Source organism: Aythya fuligula, chromosome 1 (assembly GCF_009819795.1).
Source record: "Aythya fuligula isolate bAytFul2 chromosome 1, bAytFul2.pri, whole genome shotgun sequence".
NCBI classification, from domain to species: domain Eukaryota; kingdom Metazoa; phylum Chordata; class Aves; order Anseriformes; family Anatidae; genus Aythya; species Aythya fuligula.
Genome location: NC_045559.1, coordinates 2,562,324 through 2,590,094, shown reverse-complemented (window position 1 = coordinate 2,590,094; position 27,771 = coordinate 2,562,324). Strand labels below are relative to the sequence as shown.

General features: G+C 41.1%; 1 protein-coding gene across 2 annotated transcripts in view; it reads right to left on the bottom strand.

The window, feature by feature from the left end:
• Positions 1-1,063: 1,063 nt before the first annotated feature.
• CHCHD3 (coiled-coil-helix-coiled-coil-helix domain containing 3) overlaps positions 1,064-27,771 on the bottom strand; it is a 148,227-nt gene continuing 121,519 nt past the window's right edge. Inside the window, exons 7-8 of one of the 2 annotated variants that reach the window (XM_032200014.1) lie at positions 7,086-7,221; positions 1,064-1,786 (exon numbers count right to left, since the gene is read on the bottom strand). In XM_032200014.1, coding sequence (XP_032055905.1) covers positions 1,760-1,786; positions 7,086-7,221 — 163 coding nt within the window. In that variant the 3' untranslated portion in view covers positions 1,064-1,759. The remainder of the gene's footprint in view (positions 1,787-7,085; positions 7,222-27,771) is intronic. The other variant, XM_032200024.1, reaches the window with a different exon arrangement.

Here is a 27,771-nt window from a genome sequence, read left to right as displayed (position 1 = left end):
CCCATTGCTCAAGGCTGTCAGGATGGGAAACCAATAAACATTTGGCAATAACAGAGACCTTCCCGACATAGCTCTTCTCCTGATTTTACAGAATCATCTGGCCTTAAAAACGTCTGCTTTTCCTCTATGCTGGAGTTTGCTGCCAATTCGAAGTCTGGCAAGGACGGATCTGCCAGCTTCTTGGCTCTCTGTTACAAAAGAGAACATTATAAAGGAGAATTTGTGAGTTAGCTGATTTGTAAACACTACAGCAAGTCACCATGTAAACATGTCGCTTATGTCCCTATTATTTCTCTCAAGCAGTTTACCTGGCACCTGACACCGAATGCCAGGATTTCCCTTACCTCGTGCTATTACTGTTCCCTTGCATGTAAAAAAGCCTAGCTCATTTTTTTCTTTTATTATTTTTTATTTTTGTTGTAGCATTAAAAACAAAAACAAAAAACCTTAATTAAAGAGTACTCACAAAGCATCTCAATAATTACGACAGGAGAGATGTTGGCAGTATTTTGAATACAAATGAGATCTGCAGGTGCACTCACAGTTGTACAGTGTGATGCGGTTCAAACGTAGCCCATTAGGGAAACAGAGCAGGTAAACAGACAGCAGAAGGCTCTCAACACATTGCTCATTTGACACTAGGACAACTGTGTAAAAGTCCTTCCCTAAGACTGTTTGAAAGACGAATTCTGCAGTGGTTATCTGAACAGAAACGGTTAAATGGAATTAACCCCCACATTATAGACATATGGATTACATGATTTAACTCAAATGATATTACTTGCATGAAGCTACGTGCCCTTTCATTCCCAAATCCTTTCTGAGAAAGGAAACTCTGGCGGTGCATGAATCACAACATGCTATATCACGCGGGATCCTTTTAGGTTGCTGCGATGGAAAGCAGTTATGTGTAAGTACTGTTCCCCAAACCAAGGCTGGTTATGCGTAAAAGTCTATGCTGTAAAGCCTCAGCAATAACATCTGCTGGAAAAACGTGACAGCACAGCAGAGGGAACACCATCAGCCTCCAAGAAGTGGAAAGAGAGACAGACTGAGACATTAATCTTGTTCATAAAATACATTTATTGTTGGTACAGAGCGAGGCATATTCGTCAGTACTTGATAGGAGTGAGGAGCACAACAGCATCATTCCATGTAAATAAAGGCCATGTTACATCTCAAGTGTTGGATCATTACCATTCCAGCAGAAGGCCTGAAGAGAGACTTAATTTAATTACATAATTTGTGAAATAAGTTAAAGGAAAATTTACGTCATCATCCATTGTAGGAAACACTTCGTGTAAGCAACGAACGCAGGCTGTGCAGTGAGAAGAGGCAGCTGGCTTGCTCACAAAGTGCTGCCACATCCCGGCACAGCAAGTGTTACATACCCACGCCTTTGACAGTGAGAAATTTTTGAGGAGATTCAATGAAATAGCAGCATTTGAAGGATATTTCCCCTTTCTAAGGTCAGTGAGAGGTTCTTTTCTTTTCCTTCCTTCAATCACCAATAAGTGGATTTTACTAAGACTGAACAGTATCCTCGGATGTAAGATTTCTGATGTAATAAGATATAGGTCTTGGCTTTTCAAATGGTCACACTGATTGAGCCGTGATGGCTGCTGCTCTTGAAATGGCTCTTCCAGTTCTTCTCTTTATTGGTCTGCCCTGTAAATGGGCTGTCATATCATTCTTGGGAAAAAATGCTCTTCTGCTGAAATTAGAGTTGATGGTCTTGTGCTTGATTTGGACAATGCCTTTATCCTCCTCTCCCAAGCATGCTCTGCTAAGAAAACAGTTGGGGGAGGGAAAGAGAGGGGAAAAAACATATTTCAATAAATCAAAATTATTCCAGAGACACACTGAAGTTTGGCTACAATTCCTTCCTAGGATTTGCAATATTTTCAATTAAAATATAGAAAAGGAAACACTGTCAACACACACATCATCACAGAGGCAGAATGAAGCTATCTGAAGACTCAACAATCCAGACATCTGGAGGGCTGGAGAGCTGCAGGAACAATTCCTATTCATCCATCTTAATGCTATCATAGCTCTAGTCATGCTATGGCTATTAAGGAAATTAAAACATCTGACCTTACAATAAGATAAATCCTGTTCCCAGCAGTTACATACTCGAGGAAATATATCCTGAAGCCATACAGCAATAAGTATCTCCCCTACCTACCTTCTTCCTATATTCCAAGTCATCATCGAAATCTTGATAGTCTGAACATGTCGCACTGCACTTGCACTTCATTATTCACCTCCTGTGCACAGTCAGGCCACCAAGAGCTAAAAGTATAGATCTGTCAAGTCCTCCAAGAATTATTTCTACTGCCACACCAGAGAGCTCTGCCACAGAGGTCTCGACTCTATTCAGAGTCTCCCAGAAAAATGCAGACTTGCAAGGACAGTATGTTGGGCTCTACCAAGAACTTCCTACTGCCATGATTCATGAATAAAGGGGCCGTAGAAACAAGCACATGTACGGGTACTACTTATCTAAATCAGTATAATGAACAGAAAACAGGCTCTAGCGTGCTGGAGACCACCTACACTCACTGGTGGACTACGATGTTGACCAAGGCAATTTATTGTTCTTCCCTCCAAAATCCAGAAAATGGGAAAGCTGGTAATTATGAGTCTCCTTGTAACAAATAATAGCAAGGGATTTGACAATTTTTTGGGCTTATGTCAGGAGCAGGCCCAGATGTGAACCTTGAAGTCTTACAGGAGACCTACCAACAGGTGATTCAAATACGTGGTCAGTACCTGGCCACACTGGGCATATTCTCTTGCAGGCTTGTACTGTCAGACAAAGAGTTAGGGCTCAGGAAAACTAAAAATAAAGGGAACGGAAACCTGTTGTCATTTATGTCTTTAACCAAATTCTCACAATCTTTCTAAAAATTATCTGGAGAACCACTCAAGCAGTGATCCTGCAAGGAGGATGAAGATGCATAGCAAGGAGCAGGACAGTGAGCACATGAAAAGATGGAAAATGTCCTCGTGATCACAAATGTTCTCTACAGCTCATGGTAGAGAGGTACGTGCTGATGAAATAAACAGAATCAGTTTTACACTCCCTAGTTGCTTTCATAAACAAAGATAAGGGAAACTTTTACAGGTTAACACAATCTCTGCTCTCACTCGACAGTATCCCCACAGAGATTTCGGTAGAACTGGCGCAGGCTATTTCATCGGGAAGTCTCCTTTTGCAGTTGTACCACAGAAACTTGCTCAAAGCCATTGCTGGGCTGAATATTAACTTTGCGTAAATTTAACACTGCATAAATTATCACGGGAAATTCCCAAAAGATCTGAGCAAAATTCTGTTACTTTTTTTTTTTCACTTAATGTCCTAAGGAAAGCAATTGCAGGTATTTGTTCATCACATGCAGATTTCTGCCCACAAAATTTCATCTGCAGAAAAGTGGGAGGGTACCAGGGCTTTGTTTGTTTTTGTCTGTATTTTTTTTAACGTTCTTTACTGACTCTTGTAATTTATCATCACTTAGACAGTCACTTCATGTATTTAGCATTTTTTCCTTGTGTTTTCTCCATGACACCGATGTAGGCATGAAGGGAACCTGATCCGACCCTTCCATAATGAACTTTCTTCAGTCAAGGTGGTGTTAAATAGTGTTAAAAGACAACGTCTCTTTATTGTGTTTCAGCCCAAAGTGTTTCCAGCTACATTAATTTTACACGTTTTTCCATTAGACTGAGAGATGGCACCTGGAGAATGAGGCTAAACAAGATGGTTTTGTGCTGACCAGGATGCATCATTGAGGACCACTCTACCCTCCAATTCACAATAATGGGCACAAAGAGGCTGGAGAGGCTGAAGGGCAGCATTTAGGAGCCAGGCTGTCAGACACCAGCAGCTGTCAGCACCTTTCTTTGAAATACTTTCGAACCTCACCTGCAGAGACTTGCATCCCAGTGATATTCAGTGGTCTAGCAGGAAACTATTGCATAGACTTCATTACACTATAATATTGCTGTGTTTCCGTGTAGGAATTAGGACTCCCTGTAGACTAGAAAAAAATAATGGGTATTTCAACAGCCACCTTGTCCACATCAGTGCGTGGTACATTAGGACCAGCAATAAAAATGTCATTTTTTTGTAAAGAAATGGCATTGCTGGAGATACGTCAGCACTGGGAACACAAATCCATGGCACAGACAATCCTAATATCTTCCCTTTAATGGCTCCATTAAGTAGTTTTTCTCTCTGTTTCTATTATAATAAAATACAAACATTAATAATAGAGCTTAATTTATCTCACGAGCTTCCCCTGACTTTGGGAAAAGATTTAAACTGAAGATACAACGATGTGTCAAACTCCTCTGAATTAACAGCTCTCTGGGCCTTTCTAACAAGGGGAGAAAAGGACAGATAGAGACATGAGATTACAGACAGGATGAGAAATAAGGAGCATACAGAAGAGAGGGTGAGATAATTATAAGCAAGATAGGAAATAAAGAGGAGTCAATAAATTCAATTTATGAAAAGCACAGAGTGTGCTCAGCCTGAGCACAAGTGCCCAGACTCACCGCCAGGAAATCGGATTAGTTAACTTATTTGGTTTTCAATATCTTGGTCTATTCCCTCTAGCAAATTTTCTTCTTTGTTTGTTTCTTGTAGCCGGTGTCAGTTAACTTTTTCATTTCTGAATCTACTATTTATCCTGCTCTTCTGTCTTCCAAGCAAGCACACACAGTAGGTAATTTTGCAGTATTTTATAGCAGCGTTTAGCAATTATTTCAAAGTCACTGTTTGTCTGGACTTCCAGGCAATCAGCGAGTAAAAATAATTACATTTACAGCTGCAACACATGGAGGATGAGCTCTAGAGGACTGATGTTCATTATGAAAAACAATCGTTCCTGCTTGCAAATATTTCCATCATAAAAGGCTTCTCTTTCTCTGTTATCATAAGAGAGAAACCTCTCTGAATTCTCATCTTGAAGCATGTGTGAAAGAGAATAAGAAGCATTTAGGAAACACTTTTAACTACTTGACAGGCTTGGTTGAAGATCTTCAACAAAAAAGGTGTTTAAAAAGGGTTCAGAAACCTAATGCTCATATTTATGCAATTTCCTTTTCCTGCACCTTCTGAACATGAATTAATTCATCCTCATCATAGTCTTCTGAAGAAATTACTATCAGATACTAACTTTAGTTATAGCTTAAATATGAATAATTAGGATAAATTTTGTAGTTACTGTTAAAAATAATGTAGAATTATAAATACAGTAAATTAGCATTTCAGATGATGCAAGCCATAGTGATGTTGACTACATAATGACCTAATATTATTCACTAGCCTTTTTTTTCTAAAATTTCTCAAAACATCCTCTGTCTAGTAACTTCAAACTGGATTTTGGAATACAAAAATCATACTAAAAGAAATCTTAAAAAAAAAAAATAAATGCGAACACCAATTCTTGCTCGTTATAGTAGGAAGAGAATGGAATTAAATAAAATAGTAGCAAACAATTCAAAGAAAAAAAAAAACACAGTTCAAAAAGCCATGGAAAACTGTATAGTTTAGGGAAAAAGGGGGACAGGCAAAACTTGTCCTGTGTCCACAGAAGGCACCTGGACAAAACTTACTGCACTTCTCATGCTTGGATGTCTGAGCATGGGGCATTTTAAAAGAACCTCAGGCTCTGCCATCAGGAAAAAAATTTCATGAGCAGGGATCCTGGTAGGCTGTAGGGTTTTAAAGGAAATGAAGGAGCACAGGAGCATTAAAAGTGGGCAGGAGAAACACCGAGGGGTGTAATGAAGGAGGTAATTTTGAAAGGAAGAGGTTGATCTCATTTATTTTTAAATTTCATCACATGAACCCTCTTCAGGCAAAGTTTTCACTGATGATAACAACGTTTAATATCACAAAGAGATTTCAGAGCTGCCCTGACAGCCCCACAAATCATCCTGGTCCTGCACCACGGCTCTTTCAGTGAACAAGGACACTACAGCTGCTGGCTGCGTCTGTCTTCCAGCCTATTCAGAAAGGAGCCCACTAACTGTATAAACAAATAATTATAATAATAGCACCCCACAAACGTGTTGAATGCTGTGGCCTGCAGAAACCGCTGTAGCACTGCCATGCAACTGTAACCTCCCACAAAATTTACACAGTGCTAAACCACAAGCAGCACTGACTCCATAAAGATCTTCAGCAGTGCCAGGGCAGGACTGCACCAGCAAAAGTGCACAAAGGTCTCAGAGAATGATTATTGTCAAGGTCTTACTGCTCTTCTGTACGGGCAGGACTAACTCTAGTGATGACTGACATTATCAAGTACTAAACGTTCTTGCTCAGTCCCTGCTAACAAATTAGAGCATGTGTTTTCACATGTTCAGAGATTAACTCAGACTTTAGCAGAAATAAAGATCAACAGACTTATTTAAGCACCTTTATATATACTATATATACGGCCTACAAGCACATCTCCAACTGGCTAAGAACACAGTTGAGATCAACATATACTTCACTGTATTTGATTTAAGGTGATGAAAAAGAATCACGTTTAGAACTTGTAGCTTCTTTTAACTGAAACATTTATGCAGTACTGTCATTTCCCTTTAGCTGCACTAATAAAGAATAAAAGTTTATAATCTGAAGTAACAACCCATGCCATAGCAAATTGGATGGCAAGGGGAAAAGCCCAGGTAAATGGCAGTATTAGACTCTGAGTACATAAAAGAAATGAAGACTCCAACCGGTGAGCAATCTAGTTTGAGGCATCCATTCACCTGTTACTGAAAGTGGCCATATTTATGGCAAATAGTACCACTTAGTTAAATCCCCTTGTCTTACTGCTAAAACTGCAGATACCAGGCAACATCTGCCAACAGTGACAGGTTGTACATTAACCAAGTTTCCCAAGGGAAGAGATGGAAACCCTATCACTTAAATAAATTGAAAGTGGACTCCATGAAGCTTGTGAGTCCCAACATACAGTGAACCGTAATGCTTTAGCATGTAAGAGGGACTAATTGGGTAATCCAACAGTCTTCTTCTCTTTATTCCATGATTATTTCAGTTGCAATATTTGTACACCCACCTGTTTGGCATGATTGACACAATGCAGGTATTGGCTAGCCAGTGCAGAGCAGCTGAGGGTCTCCTGAGCATGCTGCTGGTAACACTGCAGAATTTTACCCTGCAGATCTGCGCAGACTGGATGAGACTCGTATCGCCTGGGGAAAGAAGAAAGAACATTTTGATTTCCTTCTCAAAAACGTTTCAGGAAAGATGCAACTTTAAATAATGGATGTGAAGGAAAACACTTTAAAGTTACAAAGGAAGGCTGCAGTCACAAAAACAGCCACAGAACTGCAGGACGCATTAAACTTCATTGTTGTATAGTCCTAGGACCATATAGTCTTGCTACTTATTAAATATTGCTACTGCATAAGGCAGAAAGCACCCATTGGGCTGACCTAGAGAATGCAGAAAACTTGCTAGCATCAGCAAATTACACAATCTGCTTTTGCTGATCTGATGATAGCCTCTATTTTTGGCGCATCCTCCTTCCCTTCTTCTACCCATCACCTCAATTGTAACCCTGACGCCAGATGTGCAAGTTATTTAGGAATTTTGTCTATTTTCCTTACTGTATGGATTAATTACTCTTGTCATCTTTTTGGCTGATGCAATACACAACGGAATGGAAACTCCTTTCGTCTGTTCTGCAAAATAAACCCTCTTTTGGACAAAAATCTTGTCATTTGCATTAATCTATGTAATGTTATCTACACTGATAGTGGCACAGAATTTAAATGGGAATACAATACTTTCCTGATTCAAAAGCAAGTGGGTGGCAGAGTGTTAGAGAGATGAAAGGTCCACTGTAATTTCAAGTTAATTGGACGTTTGCTTTATAAACATCTTTTAAGGTATTCAAAATCTAGTTACTGTTATAGCCCTTTCACAGCAAAAATAAACCATTTTAGCAGTAGAAAAAGAGCCATAAAACTTTATAAAAAAAAACACTGAAGGTTCATATAATTTTAAAACTACCATTTGTTTTATGTGTGTGAACTGTATACTTCATACACTTTCCCATTTACCCTACCGGGAAAGCCCGACAATGGCTGTTCTAACATCCACATTATTTTTAGTTCAATAAGGTCGTAAAAAGAACGAGCCTCATCAGCCACAGCATCCTCAGATGAATCCTCTGTTCCTTCTTGTTTTGCTGATTGGCCAAGACAGATCTCTGCTTTACTACGGCGAGAAGGCGAAACATGAAGCACGATGCGGTTCCTTGGGGGAGCTGACTTCTGGGCAATCACTCAAGATGTAGTACCAAAAAAGACCTGTTAAGTCGCCTTGATTTTACAATCCATACCTATAGAAAACAGCCCTCTTCCTCTTTTCATTCATTACCGTACATCTGTGAAATACCCGAAGCAGAATTTAAATGCAGTCCCTGGTGCTTCCCCACTTTATGATCTGAAAGTTCAAACTTCTGTAGACTCTTACGGATGAGGATTTTCCCTTAATCCCCCCTCTGCTGATATCAGCAAGCGTTTCAAGAGCGTGTTAGGCATCAAAATGTACGGCCATAAAATGCTGTACACTGGCTGACTACAGCAAGGGCTGGGGCTGGATGGGATAAAAGTAAAGGCTGAAGCATCTCGTCCGCTCTTTGTAGCTGTATGACTCAGCTCTGATGATTTAGGTCCAACTAAACCAGCACTCGTTTCAAATGCCTGAGACCCTGGTCTGGATTGATAATCCAGTACAATAGAGCAGGAGCTGGCGAAACCCTCACACAGCAAACCTAGCAGTGCCTTTATTCACAAGTGTTTTTAAAGTGACTTCGTTGAGTGTGTCTTAAATGTGAAGAGAGAAGGAAACGGGCTTCTGTATACTGGCTACATAAATTTTGTAAATGTAAATTCTTCAAATAAGCCATCTGGGGGGGTCGCTAACCCGTGGCAAGGATCTTTGTGGATGGCTTGTTTCCCTGAGCCGTGCCATTAGCCATTCAAAGACACATATTATTCCTTATCTGAATGCTTCAATGGACACTTCGCCTTGCCGACAGCACCGGAGCTCGGGCAGACGTGTCGTCTCCTGCCTCACCACGATTTCTTCACATCCTACAGCTTCTCACCAGTGAATTTTCCAAACGTGCTCTCAGCCCACCACCACAAGCCAGCCCCAGCGCTGGTCAATGCAAACGGGGCCATTTCCTTGAAGTCAACCAAGTCCATTTTCTTGGATTAATCTCTTCAAGGAGAGCACCGGCTCCGTATTGATCTGCTGTGCTTGTTATGCTCCCCTAATGCACTATTTGCACTTTGGGGAAAACGCTAAATGAGATTACTATCTACCATTAGATGGCCATAAAGCACGCAGGGCAGGATCTCCCGCTCAGGAAAGGAGGTTGCAGCACACATTATGGTAAACCCAGCAGAGGGTTTGCGATTGATTTCTGGTTGGTGATGGATGACAGGACTCCCAGACGGACAGTCAGAGGCAGCCACCGGCAAGGAAACTCCTCAAAAGGGAAATGAAACATCTCCCTAAAAGATAACCTCGCTAATGTTCCTGTAAATAAGGGTAATTTTACAGACACATTTAAAGGTCTGGTGGGGCACGGCTGGAGAAGAAGCTTGTCAGAAAAGGGAAACAGCGCAAAAAACAGTCGTTAGGAGGAATCTGCTGGGGAAACACAAAGATTTTAAAGGCTGAATGGATAAACCAACCTGATCTGGTGAGAGCTGACCCTATTCAAGCACGAGGTTCCTTCCCTGTGTCCTGAGAGCTTTATTTTGAGATATGTGGCAGGGAAAGCATCCAACCCTTTTTTTTTTTTTTTTAATTACTTGGGAACTTCATGACTAAACTGAAGAAAGCAATGGGAAAAATATATACTGTAGTAGTCAACAAGGACTGACAGGAAAGCCTGACCGAGGCCCATCTCCATTCAGCGCAACTCAATAACTACTTTACTGAATCAACACACGCGAAATTTAAAATGCCTTTCTTCTCCAAAGTCAATATGAGCAGCAGCCCGAGCTGCGCCGCGCACCACCCGGCATGCTTTTATTAACGTGTTTTTATTAAGTTTACAATTACTTGATCTGCTTTCGCTTTCCCAGCTGCTCCTTGAGCACCTTGCATGCCAGCAAATATTTCTGCGTGCCCGAATAAACCTCGGAGGGAGCCGCGCGCCCACCTTTTCCATCAAGCTGATGCACCACAATCTCATAAAGGTAATGGGATGAAGACACAAAAGAAAATAAGAGAGAGCTTTATAAAGAAATATTCTATGCGAAGGCATGAAGAGAAAATTTAATGAGAGGAACTTTGTACTCATCTAGCCTGTCTCAAAGAGCATAGCTTATTGTATTCCTGGGGGCTCCAAGAAAGGAGCCCCTTCACAGCATTCAAACAAAATGTCTACTAAAGAGGAAATCTGAAATCACCATGGTAAGTTTTGTGATAAAACTGACATTCTGAGTGAAGGAATCTGAATCGCTGATGAGTTTCCAACTGTGCAGGTATCTGGCATAATCCCACCAGATCAGGACTTCAGGCAATTGTCATAAAATATAGAAAGAAGAAAAAAAAAAAGGCAACAAAAAACCAGCATGGATTACAAAAACCTCTGCCATTAGATGGCCAGAAGTATCCAGGGCTTAATTTTATTCCTCATTAAAATGCTGACACTTATCAGAAGCATCTGTTCTTCTCCGTGTAACCCTTGGCATCTACAGCTACCTTGTGCTCGGTGAAAGAAGCAGAGATGATGCTCTGGGTCCGAGGCCAGGCAGCACAGCCCAGCCTGCACCCCTAAATGTAAATTTGTCCCCTCCAAACCAGCAGCTCAGCACGTGTGTGTGTCCGAGCTACAAAAAGGGGACTGTCCCCAGCACGTGCTGCTCTCCCAGTCATGCCAGGTGTCACCCAGGGAAGTGTCAGCTTCAAAATCAATCCCCAAAAAGGAGCACATTACCTCTTAGACCCAACACGGCAGCACGGTGAAGGACTGGAGCCAAGGTCCCGAGCTGCTTTATTTGCTCCTTTCAGCTGTAGGAGCCACACCACCATCAGACCCCACCTGCACTGGTAGCACGCAAAGCAAGGAAAAAAAAAAAAAAGATGTGTCTTTCCTCAACCTGCTTATAATGCCCAGAAAGATAAGAAGCAATAAATCGATGCAGAAAGATGGTGAAACAAAAGGAAACTGAGGCAGTGCCCTCGCAGTAGGCACAGCAACAGCCTGACTGTTTTCACGTGCTTTATGAGCAACCAAGAGGAATCTTAAAGGGATTTGGGGGAAGTTAATCAATTATCTTTGCCTACATCTATTGAAATTTTCTTTTTATAATGAGAAACAGTGAAAGCAGATGCTTGTTTGGTAAAAGGGGTGAGCTGGGGGTGGAAGGTAGTGTCAGCAGCGCTTCAGAGAGAAAGCAAATGGGGACTGGAAGCGATAGCAAAGCAGATATGGGCCATAAAGGGCTTCAAAAGGGAAGATGTGTGACTTGTAAGTGATGCAGGTGAAGGGAAGCCAGTGGACGATGAAGGGAGATGATGGGAATATTGGGGAGGCAAACCATTTACAGCACTGCTCTCAGCTGACTCCGTCAAGGCAAGATTTCCCTTCTCATGGCCATGGGGAATAAAACGTATGTTGCAATAACTGATACCACGAGCTGCGAGGGATTTAGCTGAGCAGATGGACAAGGAAGGCCATGTTTTGTATGTTTTGCATAAAGAGTCAGCAAGAGCAAAAGGTACGCCTAGCTGAGAAGACCTAGGGAGAAGGTCGGGTCAGAGACGAGGTGGAAGCGACAAGTCTGGAACAGCGGCAAGACAGGGGGTATTTTCCACCAAGACACAAAAAGGTGGTGCTGGGGGTTTATTCTTTTTTAAGATTACCTCATCCAAAAAGGAGCTGCTTCCACAGAATCACTGCTCGCTGAATTCACAGGACTTGTTTACAGTACAGAAAATAGTTGCAAAACAGAGAACAGGGGGAAAAAAAAACACAAAAGGGCATATGGTAATGAAGATCCTTACTGCTGCACCAGTATTTTTAGCTTTTAAATTAATTTACTCTTTATATTAAATTATTTTTAAAAATTGTCTTCGCACATTAAGTAGGTGATGACTTGCGAGTGCATTACGAAACGTGTAAAGCACAAACCAAATGGTTCTGTTCTTCTAAAGATCACTTGGAAGCAATACCACGATCTGATTTCGGAGTATCTACAACCGACGTTGCGAAGCAGTCCATAATCAAACTGTGCCTACACAGAGCCCTCAAAATTACCATGTGGGAAGTGCTGCCAGCAAAAGATCAAGTACTGCAGAGTTGATTCTTGCTTTTATTTACACTTGACTACATAGTGTGACTTCTCCAAAAGCTGTAAAAGAAAAGAATTTTCCTAACAAATCTCTGGTGGAAGAGAGCCGCAGTCGTTCCTGTTTTGTTACAAGTGAGAACACTAAAAGTGCACAGTAATGCTAAAAAAATGACTTCTGCCCAAGTCTGAGCACAACCCCCCTCTGCCTGTTGACACACGCATCTCTTGTGCTACGAGGGATCAGCTCCAGTGTTAATATTGCCCGTGGTATTTTTAGACTCCACAATCCCAGCCCCGACAAAAACTTCGGCAAATGTTTGTCATTCTCTCATTTATTTCGTCTCCCTCGGAAGCAAATTAAAATCTGTTCCCAACGTCCTGACCTCTGAAATTTAGGGATGGAGATGAGAAGAGGCGGAAAGACACATCCCAGTATATTCACGCACACGCACCGCTTGGAGGCAGACGTTTAATTATGTCTAGAGTGCGCTAAGTCAAGTTCAATATGTTGACAAAAACCTGGTTTAACACAGAAGCCTGGCAGATAGCACTATTGACCTTTGTAGGTCTTTTTTAATTTTTTTTTATTTTTTCCCAGTGAATGTTTCCCACCTGGTGAACCACCTGGTATGTTGGTAGGAGAGCGGTTCAGCTTTTATCATAAGCAAAGTGGAAACCATTCCTCGTAATGCAACAACACATTTATTGCATTCAGGGAGGAAAGAGCATCTCTAAGATTAACAGAGAATTTACGATCCCAAATCTGGCAAAGCACATAAATACAAGCGTAACTGCACGCAGTGAGTAATTCCACATTTGCATGTGCAAAGTTATGCACATTCTTAAACCCTCTGTTGGGCTGGGACTTACACCACGATGAAATTGGGATGTGGATCAGAAAGATTTCCTGGTTCTGAATCCTAATTAGACTGGTGAACTAATTGCTGAGGTCTTCAGCCTCTGAGGACGTTGCATGAACTAGACTAGATCTCTTCAGCCTAGAGAAAGACAATTGCAAGTAAACATGTGGCAGATGTACGAAATCATCAATGGCATAAGGAGCAATTATTCAGAGAGACAGCCAATGAAGTCTTCTAGCAGTAGGTTTACAACCAAAAACATAATTCAAGCCTTTTCCAGATAACACCTAATGAAAAGCTGGAACTCACTGCTAGAGGATACTGGGGGTATCATAAGCACAGCTGGGTTCAAAAGCCAATTACAAGGTACTGTAAGAGAAGTCCATCAAAGGATTATGAGCAAAAATACAGTGTTTGGCTCAGGAAAGCCCCACTTCATTGCCTGTTCGAAGGTAAAATGGCATCCCTGTCTAATGCCCCTATTTTTACAGTTTTCCTCAAGTACCACTCCTTGCTGTTGGCTGATAAGCTAGGAGGGCCTCTGATGTGACCCGCTGGGACTGTTAATGCTCTGAACGCCTTGAAGAGCAAGTCATCAACGGAATGAGACTGCTGTCCACCCTGACAGGCACAATTAGGTTCAATACTTTTATTTAAAATGATATTCATCGAATGTTATTATCCCAAATCACTGCGTGTTTATAGAATTCCCCTCCCTTAAAAAAAAAAAAATTAAAATACAAAGTACACCAACATATTATTATACAAATGTACCTTACACACAGCTGGTCCTCGCAGCTGCAAAGGGAACCACATGCTGGAATTACCCAAATTTAGGATGCACATTTTTAACCCTGCAGCTTAAAGAACAGTTTTTACTAAATACTAGGATGTAGGCTTTAAATATTAAAATAAACAGCCATATGGATGACAATGATACAAATTTTACACTTACAAAATGGAAATGCATGCCTTTATGGTGTAGAAAATATAGTTACTACAGTGTTATATTAGAAATATAAGATATATAAGAGAAAAAGAGAAAGCTCTGAAAGGTGCAGTTTTATCCACATGGAATATACTGCATCTATGTAATGTACATATATGATATATATATTATTGAAATAATTTCTTGGTCTTGCACTGATCCAAACCAGTTCCTACTTTGGCAAGTTACAAGAGGAAGAACAATCATGTTGGATGTATATAACTCTGTCCAACCACTAAGCAAGAAAGGAAACAAACTAATCCAACCACAAGAGTCAAATAAATCTGCTCAGCCTGAACTGAGCAAAACCCCACACATCCACACACGCATGATCAGCATATCAACACTTGATTTCAAACCTCATAATGTAAATTCGGATCACAAATTATTTTAGGTTGCATGTAGCATCACTTGAACTCTGTCTCATTACTCCTCCCAAAACATTCATTAATGAGGATGAGCTAGACTCCGCTCGCTCAGGTGTTTACGAGCAGGCAGGTCAAAGACCACCATGGCCAACAACACCAGGTGGTACCATGTCTTAATATCACCACTGGTCTGCAACTACTGCTGATCCAGGACTTCGTGTTATATTAATCTGTATTAAAACTACGTAAAATACAATAAAGTATTTCTAATTTCTAAAGAAAAAGATCATTCTGCAACAGTATGAAATCTGTTTCTATATGAAGGTGGCAAAACAACACCGTGGCAATTTTATCCACTTTAATGGATATTTAATCCATTTAAATTTATTCATGTCCCTGTGTTAAATTTTCCATGGTAAGGGTATGTCACTGTGTGAGTACAGCACACACAAAGGGGACACAGGCAGACCCAAAAAAAGACCAAGCACCCAAATGAGCAGCCCAAACCACAACCACAACCACGGCGTGGATTTGTTATTGCTGCGCATTTCCCAAGAGCGACACAATTCACTTCAGGCTTTGTAAACTCACGAGTATCATCATCATCCCCAACTCGTGACAATAAAATCTTCACAGCACCTCACTAAAAAAGAGCTTTCCCTTTATAGAGGTGCCATAGAGTGTGCTCTAATAAGGAGACGTGTTTCTTATCTGTAGCAAAGGTCAACTGCTGCACACAATATGTAGCACCACACGACACTACCTCGTGGCACATTATTATCCAAATATTACTCTCTCGAGCAATATATGTTTAACTGTTTTGTTCGACTGTAAGAGGCCCGAAAGCCTGCTCCCGACCACAAAAAATAAGAGATTTTATGAGCAGAACTAGCGTGCAGGAAAAGCAATCAACAGTTAAACACTTCAAGCATCACTGCTCCCGTGGGTGATGATTACTGGAGGGAACTGAAGGTTGCAATCTTAAAAGTTAAGAGAGAGTAAAATAAATGCCAATTTTTCATTTGAGCATGAAGTTTTTTCAATAAAAAAGAGGCTCGGACTCACTTTGATAAGCTACAAAGACTACGTGCACTTCCCCAAGCCTTGCACCAGGCTGTGGCAAGCCACTCTTTATAAAATATAATCAGCTGGGCTGCAATAACAATAACGTGTTAAGAAACACACACAAAGAGGAATAATCACCCTGCAAACATGTTGCTGATAAGTGGGTACTGGACCTTGTTATAATATATCTTAGTTTAAATGTGTTTGTACAACGTGCTGTAGAAATAAAGGAAAACATAATGACCTCAACACCCTTCTTAGCATCTCAGCAGGGAAAACGCACCTCTCACCATGAACAAATCACGAACAGCACTTAGAGAGAGGGGTTCTAAAGCAAGGCATTCATGATTCACTTCGTTATTTTTCACTGCCTGCTGGTGGAAATGTCCCTGGGACTGTTTCAGGACACGATGGTACCTGGAAAGCAGTTTAGCACCAAAAGGGTGTTCTAAAAATCATCATCGCCAACTCAGAAAGAGCTTGCAAAGGTCTCTCCTTATGCATTCGCCGTGTGCTGGCAGCATTAACGAGGCACGAAGTCACTGGATGGAGCTTCGGTCTGATCCCAGGAAGCAATTTTGATGCCTCGTGTTTTACAACCTCATCACGTACCATTTGTAAGTTCCCAATTTTTCGCCAACATCTCAAATAGTTGTTGGGTAGCGGAGTGCTTTTTTAAGTATCGCAAGTTGGCCAAGCTTCAGATCAACCAGGAAAGTTTTCCCCAGTTAGGTCGTGCCCCTGAAGTTTAACTGGTTCTCACTGAGGTTTTGCTGCTAATTGCTGCTAACCAAAGAATTCGACTCGCTCCTGTTGCAGCACATCTCATTACAGAGGCTATGAGAAACAAACCAATTCTTCTTGCCACCCAGAGCTGGAACCTGGCGATCTCTGCCATCATCAGATGGGTTTGGGTCTTGATTTTAAGGGTATAACTACAACACAGTCTGAAATAACCCATTCAGGAGAAGAGTAATGATTTTGAGCAAAATACCTCAATGATGGAAATTGTAACAAAACCAGCATTTTTTCTCAACACCTTTCCTCTTCCTCCGAGCACTGTTTGTGGAATGCCCCAAGCAGGTTGACTCTGGATCATTTCCTTCATTTTGCGGATTGAAGATGGCACGAACACGGAAGGGCTCCTCTTGGGGCGCTGCCTATCTAAAACAGCAGGACTTATGCTTATCCCACTGAGCAGGACAGGTGGGTCCACCTTAAAACTACCAGGGTAGCAAGTGAAAGCACCCTAGCAAAGGTACAGAGAGCTCAGAGAGATAATAATGAACGTAATTGTAGTTAGTTATTGTTTGGTCTACTTACGGCCCTATTTTATAATGCTACTGCCAGCAGAGCTATTTTATGTGATGTCTTTTTCATGTAGCAACCTTTCCATAAATCAAAGGAAAAGCAATACCAGGCAGTTTTTCCTGCAGCCTGTTTGACAATAAAAGTTAACACTGAACCCTGGCTGTTATCAATCTTCATAAATGTGTCCATGATACAGCAAGCCTGTTCCATATTACGCTGAGTTTGTTACTAATGCATGCAGAGGAGCAACCCAGTGGCTTAATGGATCTCCTAAATGGCCTGAAACTGGGACCCACGCTAAGTGGCCAGGAAAGTTTTAGAGAAATAACTGTTTTTCTCATTTCTTTCATTATTCAGTAAAACGATTGTCCGTTACAATGGCTTTATCTCTCCTAGCTCAAGTAAGGTATATTGTACTATAATATGGATTTACACGGACAAAATAAAGACCTCAGGAGAATGCCTATCGTTGAATCATATCATGTTAAGAAACCGTAGTAAGAAGTGCAAATGAGCAGTATTTCAGCACGTCCTTTTAGCAGAGATCTATGCGACAAAGGAAGATTTATATGCAAGCACTGAACACAAAGTTTGACAGAATCACACAAACTTATTCTCAGTAGTACACACACCATTAAGGGCAGTAAGGGATAATGGCTGATCTGTAACAAGATGTATTTGGATATTACCTGAAAAAACTCAGTTTACAATGCGTACCCAGAACAAGAGGTCGATGGTGGAGTTTGACCTTCACACATCCATCCTGTGGGGATCCAAAGAGCAGCAGCAACTTTATCTACCTAAACACGAGGTTTACCAGGTGCTGAGTAACTTGAGGACTACTTCTGTCCCATGCAGCATCACCAACAGGTCTCCAGGTTTAAAATAAAGACAACTTGGGACAGAGCCATTACATAGATTAGCTTTATGCTTAATTGATCTTCTTGAAGAGCCACCAAAACCCATTCTGTAGATGACCCAGAAAAATATCCATAATATTTCTACCTAAAGGAGCCAAAATGCATAGTAGAAAAGAGCTGGTGAACTAGATTCATTTGACACTGAAATTATCCATAAAGAACTTGTTTCTAAGTTCCACGCTGACTGTACTTATGGCATCTTTTTATTGAGAAGGTTATGGAAATTTTTTTTTTTTTTTTTGCCAAAGTACTGCATCTAGTCACGGCAGAGGGGAAAGAACGTATGTGATGGAACAAAAGGGGCTGCATTTCATCAGCCCAAGCAAGAGCAAGATTTCGCTAACAGTAAAGCAGTGTAGACAGAGCAGCAGTCTATTACACACAGATCTATACAGCCTGTCTCGCAAAACCTTTCGATCCTGATCTGCTGGTGCTTCCCGTAATGCATATGGCATGGTGCAGCATTGGCTATGGAACACTATCCGTCTTCACACATCCTTGACAGGGGACTCTATCTTTATAACGTTTATAGCCACAGACATGGCACTCGAGTGGTCTCCTTAAAGATCCACATATTAGTTTTATCTATTTTCTCCAGTCCTGTTCCCCAAGGCTTAAATGTGTACTTTAAATGTTTCAGGACTCTACTTTGATTTTATATTGCAGGCAGATTAATGGAGATGCAGAAGACAGTGCAAGAGAGTGCATTTTTACGATTTTTTTAAAATATTGACGAGTTTTCCAATTTCAGTTATGGATCCTCCGAAGAGGCACACAGCACTTGAATTGACAAACCCTTGCACTTGAATTGACAAACGCTTAACTGTTCATAAACAGTAACAGGGGAAAATCTCTCCTACCGAACAGCTGTGTGCCTTCTCCTGTTCTTTTAGGGTTAGAAAGTGGTGTGCCCTTCATGCTTCTAAGTGTGCACCATGCAAGAAAGATATCAGGTCATACCCACACAAGCCAAATGTTTTAAAATCCCCACGTAAAACAAAAATATTTTGGAAATCCTCTCTTCGGAAATGCCAGCAAAATAGCTTTGATTTGCTTAAAAATGCAGCTCACGCTCAAGAAAGTGAGAAAATGCGGTCAGCAGTTGTAAAAGCATTCCAAAAACTGGTTAGGATATTTCATGACCAATATACACACTTTCTCCTGTGGATGTCAGGACTCATACTTTAAAGATGCAGCGATAACCACTGAAAGAATCAAAAAGCATGTTGAGAAAATAACTTAGTGGTTTGCAATGAGGAGTACTGAGAATAACGGAACAAAATTCAAAGAAAAGGCAGGCAGAACATCAGCACAAAATTTTCCTGTATAGAATATATATTAAATAATAGAATAGTATTTCAAGGGAAATAAGTAAAACTTGAATTTTCTGCTAGGGACACAAACCATCTTGTTGGACCTGAGTGCTTCCAACTAACAAGGCTTCATGGCCTACATGGCTATGTTCTGATCAATTAACCAACTTACACAGCTGCATTTAAAGAGATGCCCATCTGGAAAACTTGCTGGAAATTTCAAGCTAAGAAGAGCGGGAATTTTTTTTTGAAGGTTCACATCTCCTAGGAAAAAAATTAAAATTGACCATATTCACCGAAGGCCACTGCTGTCTAAAATTTGGTTATCTAAATGTCAAAATTCCTCTGACTGAAGGAGAATAATTGTTAAACTATGTGAGTTTGGAGGTGTGAAGAAGTAGCAATGCCTCTGAGGACAGACCCGATGCTGTTCCCCTTTTCACAAAACAACATGTACAGAAATGTACACGTTGATGCTGTGGTCAACTCCTAGAGAATCAAAAATCTTAAGAATCAAAATTGTATTTTTTCAAAACCATAATTATTTTGCACCACATGTGCTACTAAGAGGATCAACAAAGAAAGCCAAAATGTCACTGTTTGATGCTATTTAAGATGGAAAATAGAAGTTTGGGGACTGTTCTGCCCTCTTACCTATAAATGAGACCCAAATCAATCAGGTCACTGAAGAAGAATATACTGTATTAGGAAGAACAGCCTATAAAGTTTGTGAAAAATGACAATCACTGACCTCTTAATTCTAGACTCAGATTTGGTATATTTGGGTTACCCATCTGACTTCAGTTCAGTCTCTTAACTGTAAGGGATAACTGAATTCACTTCTGTCACATATACCCAGATCCTTTCATTATTTTTATTGCAGTAGAGCTTAGTTGGACTAATTAAAATGAAATTTACACTAGGAAGCAATTCGCTAGGCTTTCTAATACATAAAAAGCATTAATTCTAAACAAAAGCATAAAGGTTTCTCTGTCACCCAACCTCCCTGCAGCACACCTGTTGCCAGCTGCCTGCTGCACTGTTTTGTTTTACTCCCCAATAAATTCAGGTTAACCAAGTGCGACCTGGCACAACTTTATTTTATTTATTTGTTGGAACCTGCCTGTGGCAAAAGGAACAAAACTCCTCCTCCATCAGGCCAGCAGAGTGACACGGCAATCCAGTGCCATCCCCATGTGCCACCCATCCAGCTGCCAGCAGCTGCAGCATCCCCTGCTCCAGATGCTGGCAGCTGCAGCTCCGTGTTGTACGCACCGAAGGCGCAGGAGGACCAGCCTTAAACAAAGGCGATCTGGTTCTGGTATCAGCAGCGTTATCTCTGCTGCTCTGACGTCTTGAGAATGAGGGCTTTATTTAAGAAATGGAAATGAGGCAGCAGGATTCCCTGGCTGCTTCTCTGTGGAAGATACGGAGAAGCTTGTTGAATGCTCCAGGCCTGGCTGGAGTATTCATGTTATGTTATGTTATGCTGATGCCCTCACTACTCACTCAGGTCGAAATCTGCATGGTACTCTCCACTGAGATTCATCTCATTTCGGACTGCCCTAAGTAAATAGGAAGATAAAAAGCAATACTGGAAGATAAACTGTAATTAAAAGCGTAGCTCTGCTCAGAGAAGGAGCTATTGCAGCATACCTGCTCTCTGCATGTCTTTATCAACTTCACATTAAGGAAAAATAAATAACATATTTTTATTCTTTTTAATCTTTCAGAGCTACAGGATAAGGTAGGTGGAATATGCTTGCCAGATACCAAAGAAACTGTACGATTTTCAAGTCCAGGTAATCATTTTTACTCCTGGCAATAAAAGGGGGAAGTTTTACTTTTGAACTTAGCCTCATCTGAACTGGAAGCCAACAGGACAGCTTAACTGTTTTATGAGGCATCTTAATTCTATTTTTATAAACCTTATTTTCTGGGTACAACCACACTTTGCAACAAGGCACATGATTTGATATTATTTCCCCAACTGTTTAATGTATACTTTGGCTTTCCAACCGTGATTTCACTTCGATGGAGTCTAAGCAGAATGACTGCAGTCAATTTTTTTTCCCCCCTATTTAGCCCAACACTACTGGAAGGGAGGGAGGAAAAAAAAAAGGAAGAACTGGTTAATTACAAGTAGTAGCAAATGAGCTGTAATGGAGGTGTTATGAATGTAAATCAGGGACGCCTGATGCAGCAACAGCAGCATCTGTGCATGCAGCTTACAAAGTAATGAGATCGTGCTGATGTACTGGCATCCTGCTTTGATCACTTCATCTTGTTCAAGGGCTCTGCTGGGAAAACAAAGGTCAGTGGCACTGACCTCCCTCCCCGCAGCTTGCACACGCACCAAGATTAGCAGCTGATCAAGGATCGCTGTCTTTCCACCCCGTGATTTTGCACCGGATGGTTACGTAGTTGGGGGCCTTCACCAAACAGAAAGCACAAGCTCCTGGCCATGTGAAGTGTCGTGTTCGAACATGTCGAGGTAATTGGCCATTCATTCTTTACCCTGTAACCAGAAACAGGTGTACGCTTCTTAGAAAAAAAGCATCACCGCCATCAACTCTGCAAAACCTGTTCCCTTCTAGAAAAAGAGGCGTGCTGCTGTGTGCTCGGAAGTGGGGGCTGTGAGATCTGTAGGCTTTGGTTCTACAGATGGCTTGGACTCATAAAAAAAAAAAAAAAACTCCTTAAAAAAAAAGGTATTGGTAAATCTCAGCAACACAAGATTACAACACGCAGAACAAATTAATAATAAAAAGAGGAGACTGTGGGTTTTAGCCTTCCTTGGTTTAACACTGTAATTGGGAAATCATTTACTTGTGTGTACACCAAATCCCAACAAAGGATGCTTAACGTATTAAAACAAGAGGCTTTAGTCCTTGAAAGGGAGCGGGGAGCCAGATGTACCGCAGCAGAGCGCTATGTGCCAAGCGCGCCGCGAGCACTCGGTCCTCCCTGGTTACTACGAGTGGCTCAGGAAACTGCAGCCAGCAGCAAGAACTGCCCTTAATGAGTGCATCCATCAATTTTCAGGGGACTCGGTTGATTACCGGCACGCAAAACTAGGGAACACGCCAATTTAACTGGTGGCCACTGATGCATGAAGGAAGAGTTTCGCTCGCTCGCTTTTCAGGAGGAAGTCTATAAAATGACTTAACGCATCTGTGTAAGCAAATACAGAAAACCCGTGGTGTGCTGAGGCAGGAGCACGTGCTTCTCCTTCCAACACATCGACCAGATGCACCTGAAGAGGAAAGGGACATTCAGACAGCTAGGCGTGTTTGACTACATCTGTTAGAAAGCTTATCCTGTTTTAACTACTTTCCAGCAAGTCTTTTGTTATTTTAAGTACTAATTCATATCAGATAAAAAATTCCTAGTCATGACTTTGGGCTTTACTGAAATGAATTTTACGATTGCTTTCCCTATTCCAGACCATAAAGTATCTAACTGTGTGAAAAACTGGTGATAGCCTGAGGAAAGCCTTAATGAATGTACATGGGATTCCTAAAAAAGATATGGGCAAATAGGGAAAGAATTGGCTTGGCCCTCTTAATTAACATCCTACCTAAATTTTGAATAATGTATTAAAAAAAAAAAAGTTAATATAACTCTCAATATATTAACATATTCAATGCTTCAGAACAATGCTTCAAAATTCAATGCTCCTGCCCAAAGAGGCACATTTAAAGTTCACATTTGAGTTTGAATATCTCAATGAAACCCATCCCCATGCAAACAGACTCTCAGTCCTGGGCTTACCAGAAAAACATACAGATATTACGCCAGAATCCCCCGCTCCCACTTCGCTCAGGATGAATCTGCATCTAGCTGAAAAGTGCACAATTAATATTTCATCCAGCTCTGTTGAGTACTCTCATTCCTAATGGGCTCTATCGATCAAAGGAAGAAAGTTAAATATCTTTGTGGCTGGAGGGAAAACTAAAGTTGTCATTTATGAAGTGATCATCATTTCACAGGTAAATGCACTGAGGAGTTTATAGGATTTTGATATTTTAAAGCTGTTCAAAGGAAATCCTCATCTATACGTTCACAGGTTGGAGAGAAATGGAGACGGGGATAACACTGACCACCAAAATCCATTCATCAAGCCAAGATGCTGAAGCAACAGGCTATCCGAAAGGCAGAAGTACATCAGTGAGTTATAAATGTAGTATTACATTAAAATACAATAACTTCTGCTTCCTTACTCCAATGCAAAGGCATATCTAGGTGTGCATGGTGTAAAGTGTTTGCCCAGCCAAGAAGCACTGTGTTTGTCCAAAAAACAAAACCACAGGTACAAGGAATGGTAGAAAGTCAAGCATTTTGCTCAAATGAGCTCTGCTCTAGCAGGGCTGAGACGAGTTTATTAGGACTGAATACGGGCTGAAAGGGGTGAGCAAAGAAAACAAACTCTGTTTTCTTCCTTTTGCATTTGAAAGGAACAGAATTTGGGATGTACAAGATAAATAACAGAGACAGAAAAGATTTGTAGTCTCTGTCAGCGCCTTTTCCACCTGAAGCAGCTCTGCGCCTTCTGAATCCAGACTGCTTCCCAGCTAAGAGGGGTGACAGTGCCACATCCACCCTGCAAAACACCATTTATACTTCACTCGAGCAGTGCAAGGCCATTAAGCTATCATACAACAGCACTTGCTATTAATTTAAGCAGCTCACTGCCACGGACCATGCTCTGTATGGTGTGAACACCACTGCTGGGGCAGCTACATAGCAAGGATGCCTTTGGGAACTAAGGCACCCAAAAAAAGGCAGGAGAAACAAAGAAGATTGTTCAAGTACCTCTGCTGCTAAGAAAAGCCCTGTGGTTTCAGATGAGTTGATGGTATTTAATGTTGTGCACTCCTTCTAGCAGTCCTACGCTCACCTGTGGGACATTTGGGTAACTAAGTTGTCCCCAGCTGCGACACGTGGCATTGCTTTCAGAACAGCATCGTGCCAAGTTGTGCTTCTCTCACTGACTCACTAAGATCTGAGTGAGTCCAATTGTGGGGTTTGGGGCTTATTCTTGTTTCTTCGAAGTGAAAAGAGGACATGACTTACTGCCAGAGTTACGCGGTAAGGATAATTACATTATGTATAGCTCGCAAATTAAATAATCAGTTACATACAAACACAAAAAATAATACAACATCTGCAATTCTCTTGTCATTTTTTCAAATGTTAGGAACAAAGGATTTAAGACTACTACCAACAGCGGTATTACCAACAGTATTAAAAAAACTGTTTCATGACAAAGCACTGCAATGGGTGCTACGTTCGAAAGAGAAAGGATGAATTTCAGATGTTTCTACTTAAAGTCCATTGTCTTTGACTGAGCAAAGGGAGAGCAGCTAGAAGGAGGCAAGCCTGCAGGCTCTGTCCACGGGTTTCTAAATAGATTTCTATTTTCTCTTACTGAAAAATATTATGTGGTATTTCATAAATAATTTATAATCCGTTCTTTTAACTTTAGTTTTTAAAAGCAACTGATGCTAATTAAGGTGGCAGAAGGAGCTGCTGGAAAACCGAAAGTTTCTCACCATCAGATCTGCACAAGCAGAGACAAGAGAACAAACTATTGACATGGGTATGTATCCAGCATGGATTTCTACACTACTGTCATGTGAGTATCACATTGCAGTTACTGAAGACGTCTGCATTAAGGAGCTATCGATATTCCTTATTTACAGAAAGCACAGAAGAGTCCCTGGAAATCACCTTGTGCCTCAAAACAAACCCATGGTTCCCTGGGCTCTGTCCAGTGGTCATTATAAAGCTTATTTTCTCTCTAAACTGCATAGTTTTAATGTTCAGAGAATAGGCAGCATTGCTTTGTGAGGGAACCACACCAAAGTGCCACTCAACACGACTTCATGGCAAACATTCTCAGCTGCATTTGCCAGTTCAAAACACATACTAGGTAAAACACAACTTATAGGAAATATTCTTAATGTTTCTAGGTATCTACAGATGACCATAAAACATAATTATTGTGGTTTATGTTTTATCTTCAATAAGCATTCATAAACCAAGCTCCATGACACAGAAGTCAGTAACTAAAGGAAGGTAAAGCACTGAGGTTTTGCTTTGTACTCTTGTTCACTGTGTCCCAAAGCAACCTCCCACTGAACTATTTTCGAGGCTCCAGCAGCCTGTTGCCGTGCTAACACCGAGACCTCACCTCCATCAAAGATCAAATTATCAGAAATGATCTGGGAGCACGTGAAATAAATCGATTCGATCCGGGAAACTGTTTTTAATAAAAGTCTCAGAAGACGGTACCGGCGTGAAGCAGCCCGAGCAAGCCCCACACCTCGCTGTGTTTAATCAAACGAGCCCTGCAGCTCCCCAGAGGCATCGCTTCCGACGGCAGGGCTCCCGACCAGCTGTCTCGGAGCGAGGGAATAAAGCCATCAGAACCTGAAACTCGGAATGAACACTCAATCGTCTCACGATGCAAAGGATCCTGCGTGATTAAAGCTGTTTGCAGGGGATACATTCGCCCAGGAGCCTATCAACATGCCAACACGTCGCAACGCTGTGAAGGACCAGATCCAGAATTTGGCTTTGCTGGAGGTGCAGGAGTTTGGAAGTGACACCAAAGTGACACAGCAGGACGAGGCTCGGGGCTGTGGCACCTCGGGTCCCGCTCGGCTCAGTGTTTTTGCCCCAAAAACAGCAGCAAGAAGCCGCTGCCTGCTGGCTCCACGTGAGAGGGAGAGCAAGGGCTAAATATTTTGAAACAGCACCAGTGCACAGCTGTGAGTGTTATCCACTGCGAGGAATCAGAACCCACAGCAGATAAAGCAGAAATGTTTATTTTAGGCAGGATTTGCCCTATCTGCTTACTCTGTTCCTAAATGAAAAACCAAGCCGCTACTTGGCTCCGAACACCGCGGGGGAATAAAATGTCACCACTGCAGCTGCCAAATTTCCCGATACCAGCCCTTCAAATTAAGGGGAAAAAAAACACAATACAAACGTACAATTTGATTACTTAAAGTCCAAATCTTCGCCCAAAGCCCGGCTCTTCCTGTAATAACGCATTCTTTTCTTCTTGTGTCAACTTCTGATTATAACAGAGACATCTTCATAATATAATAATTCTGGTTATAATGTAACTGCGGGTAACATAACTCCTGCATTAGAAAAGGCAGCATGCTCTAGTAATGTTGTTTTAATGTAATTTGTGTACTGCAGGAACTGACTGAACCTGGTCATTTAGAATTTGATCAATGCGAATTAGTGTCTTAAAGAGATGAACCATTTGATAATTCAGAATTTGATCAATGTGAATCAGGACCTCATGGAGATAAAACATTTATCATGAACATTTGGAATAGCCGTCTAATCCAGGCAGCACTGAAGAAGGTAATAAGCAGGCATCAATAAGGACTGCAGACAAAGTACAGAAGAGCTGTCAGTTCTCGGATACGAGCCTATATGGGATACTTGGTTCTTCCCTTTCACAGGGGTGAATTATCCCTAAAGGCTGATGAAGCCACAGCTGATGTAATTTCAAGGACTAAATGGAGGAAGGAAAGGAAAACCCAGGAAATATTGAAGTAATTAGCCACTACTCTTTGCTCTTGAAAGAGATACGGTTTAAAAAGTTTAGGAAATTCAAGTTATCTCAATAAAACTTAGCAGCTCATTCTAGACATGTTTAAAATTAAGTGAGACTGTTTTATAATAATCCCACAATTAGATCTATTAATCTCTCACTTAGAACCTGAAATCACACTGACATGCAGCACATTGCTTTATGCATTAACAAAATTTAGCAGTTCAACCTTATTTAATTCTTCTTTTACAGCCAATTAAACAAGCTCTTTAAACACCATCGCTTGAAACTCTGTCCTCAATCCTCACATGCAATTAAACTGAACATGAGAAGTGCCTGGCGACACCAAAAGAGCATCATCTTCAGGTTTCACTAAATCATTCATAATTTATCCATCAAGCTGCATACAAAAGGCAGTGCTAAAATAACGGCTGCTGAATTTAAACCTTCAGTAAAAAGACAGGCCATTTCACAGGATTTGATATCGGGAAGAATTTAAAATGATCCAGTAATACTGATATTTCATGTGCTGTATCAAAGCTGTTCCAATTTACGTGCATGCTTCAGATATATTTTCCTCCTGAGAATGTTTTCCTCGTGCTTCTAACACAATGGACCAAAACTGGATCCACTAAGCTAAAACCTCCAAATAATTTTCATGAAAAAATGGCAAAGGAAGCGCTCCAATTTCAGTAAGGGCACTGCAGTGATGACTAGTCAAGAAGTTAATTTCTATTTATAACTTCAGTCTCTCGAAAATTAAGAAGCGACCAATTTCATCAACTGTTAGGAATCTCTGATTCCCTAACCAAATCCCTCTTTATTAAATAGTCTTTGGTTTATGCAGACAGAATAAAACATCCTTCAAAATGGTGTCCTTAAAATTTGTAGATATTGCCCGATGCTGAGCACTGGCCCCTTCGCCAGCTGTTTGTGCAAACACAAGACCACCAAAGCATTTATTTTGGAAATTGTTTATGTACTAGGGAAAAACAAACAAACAGACAAAAAAAACG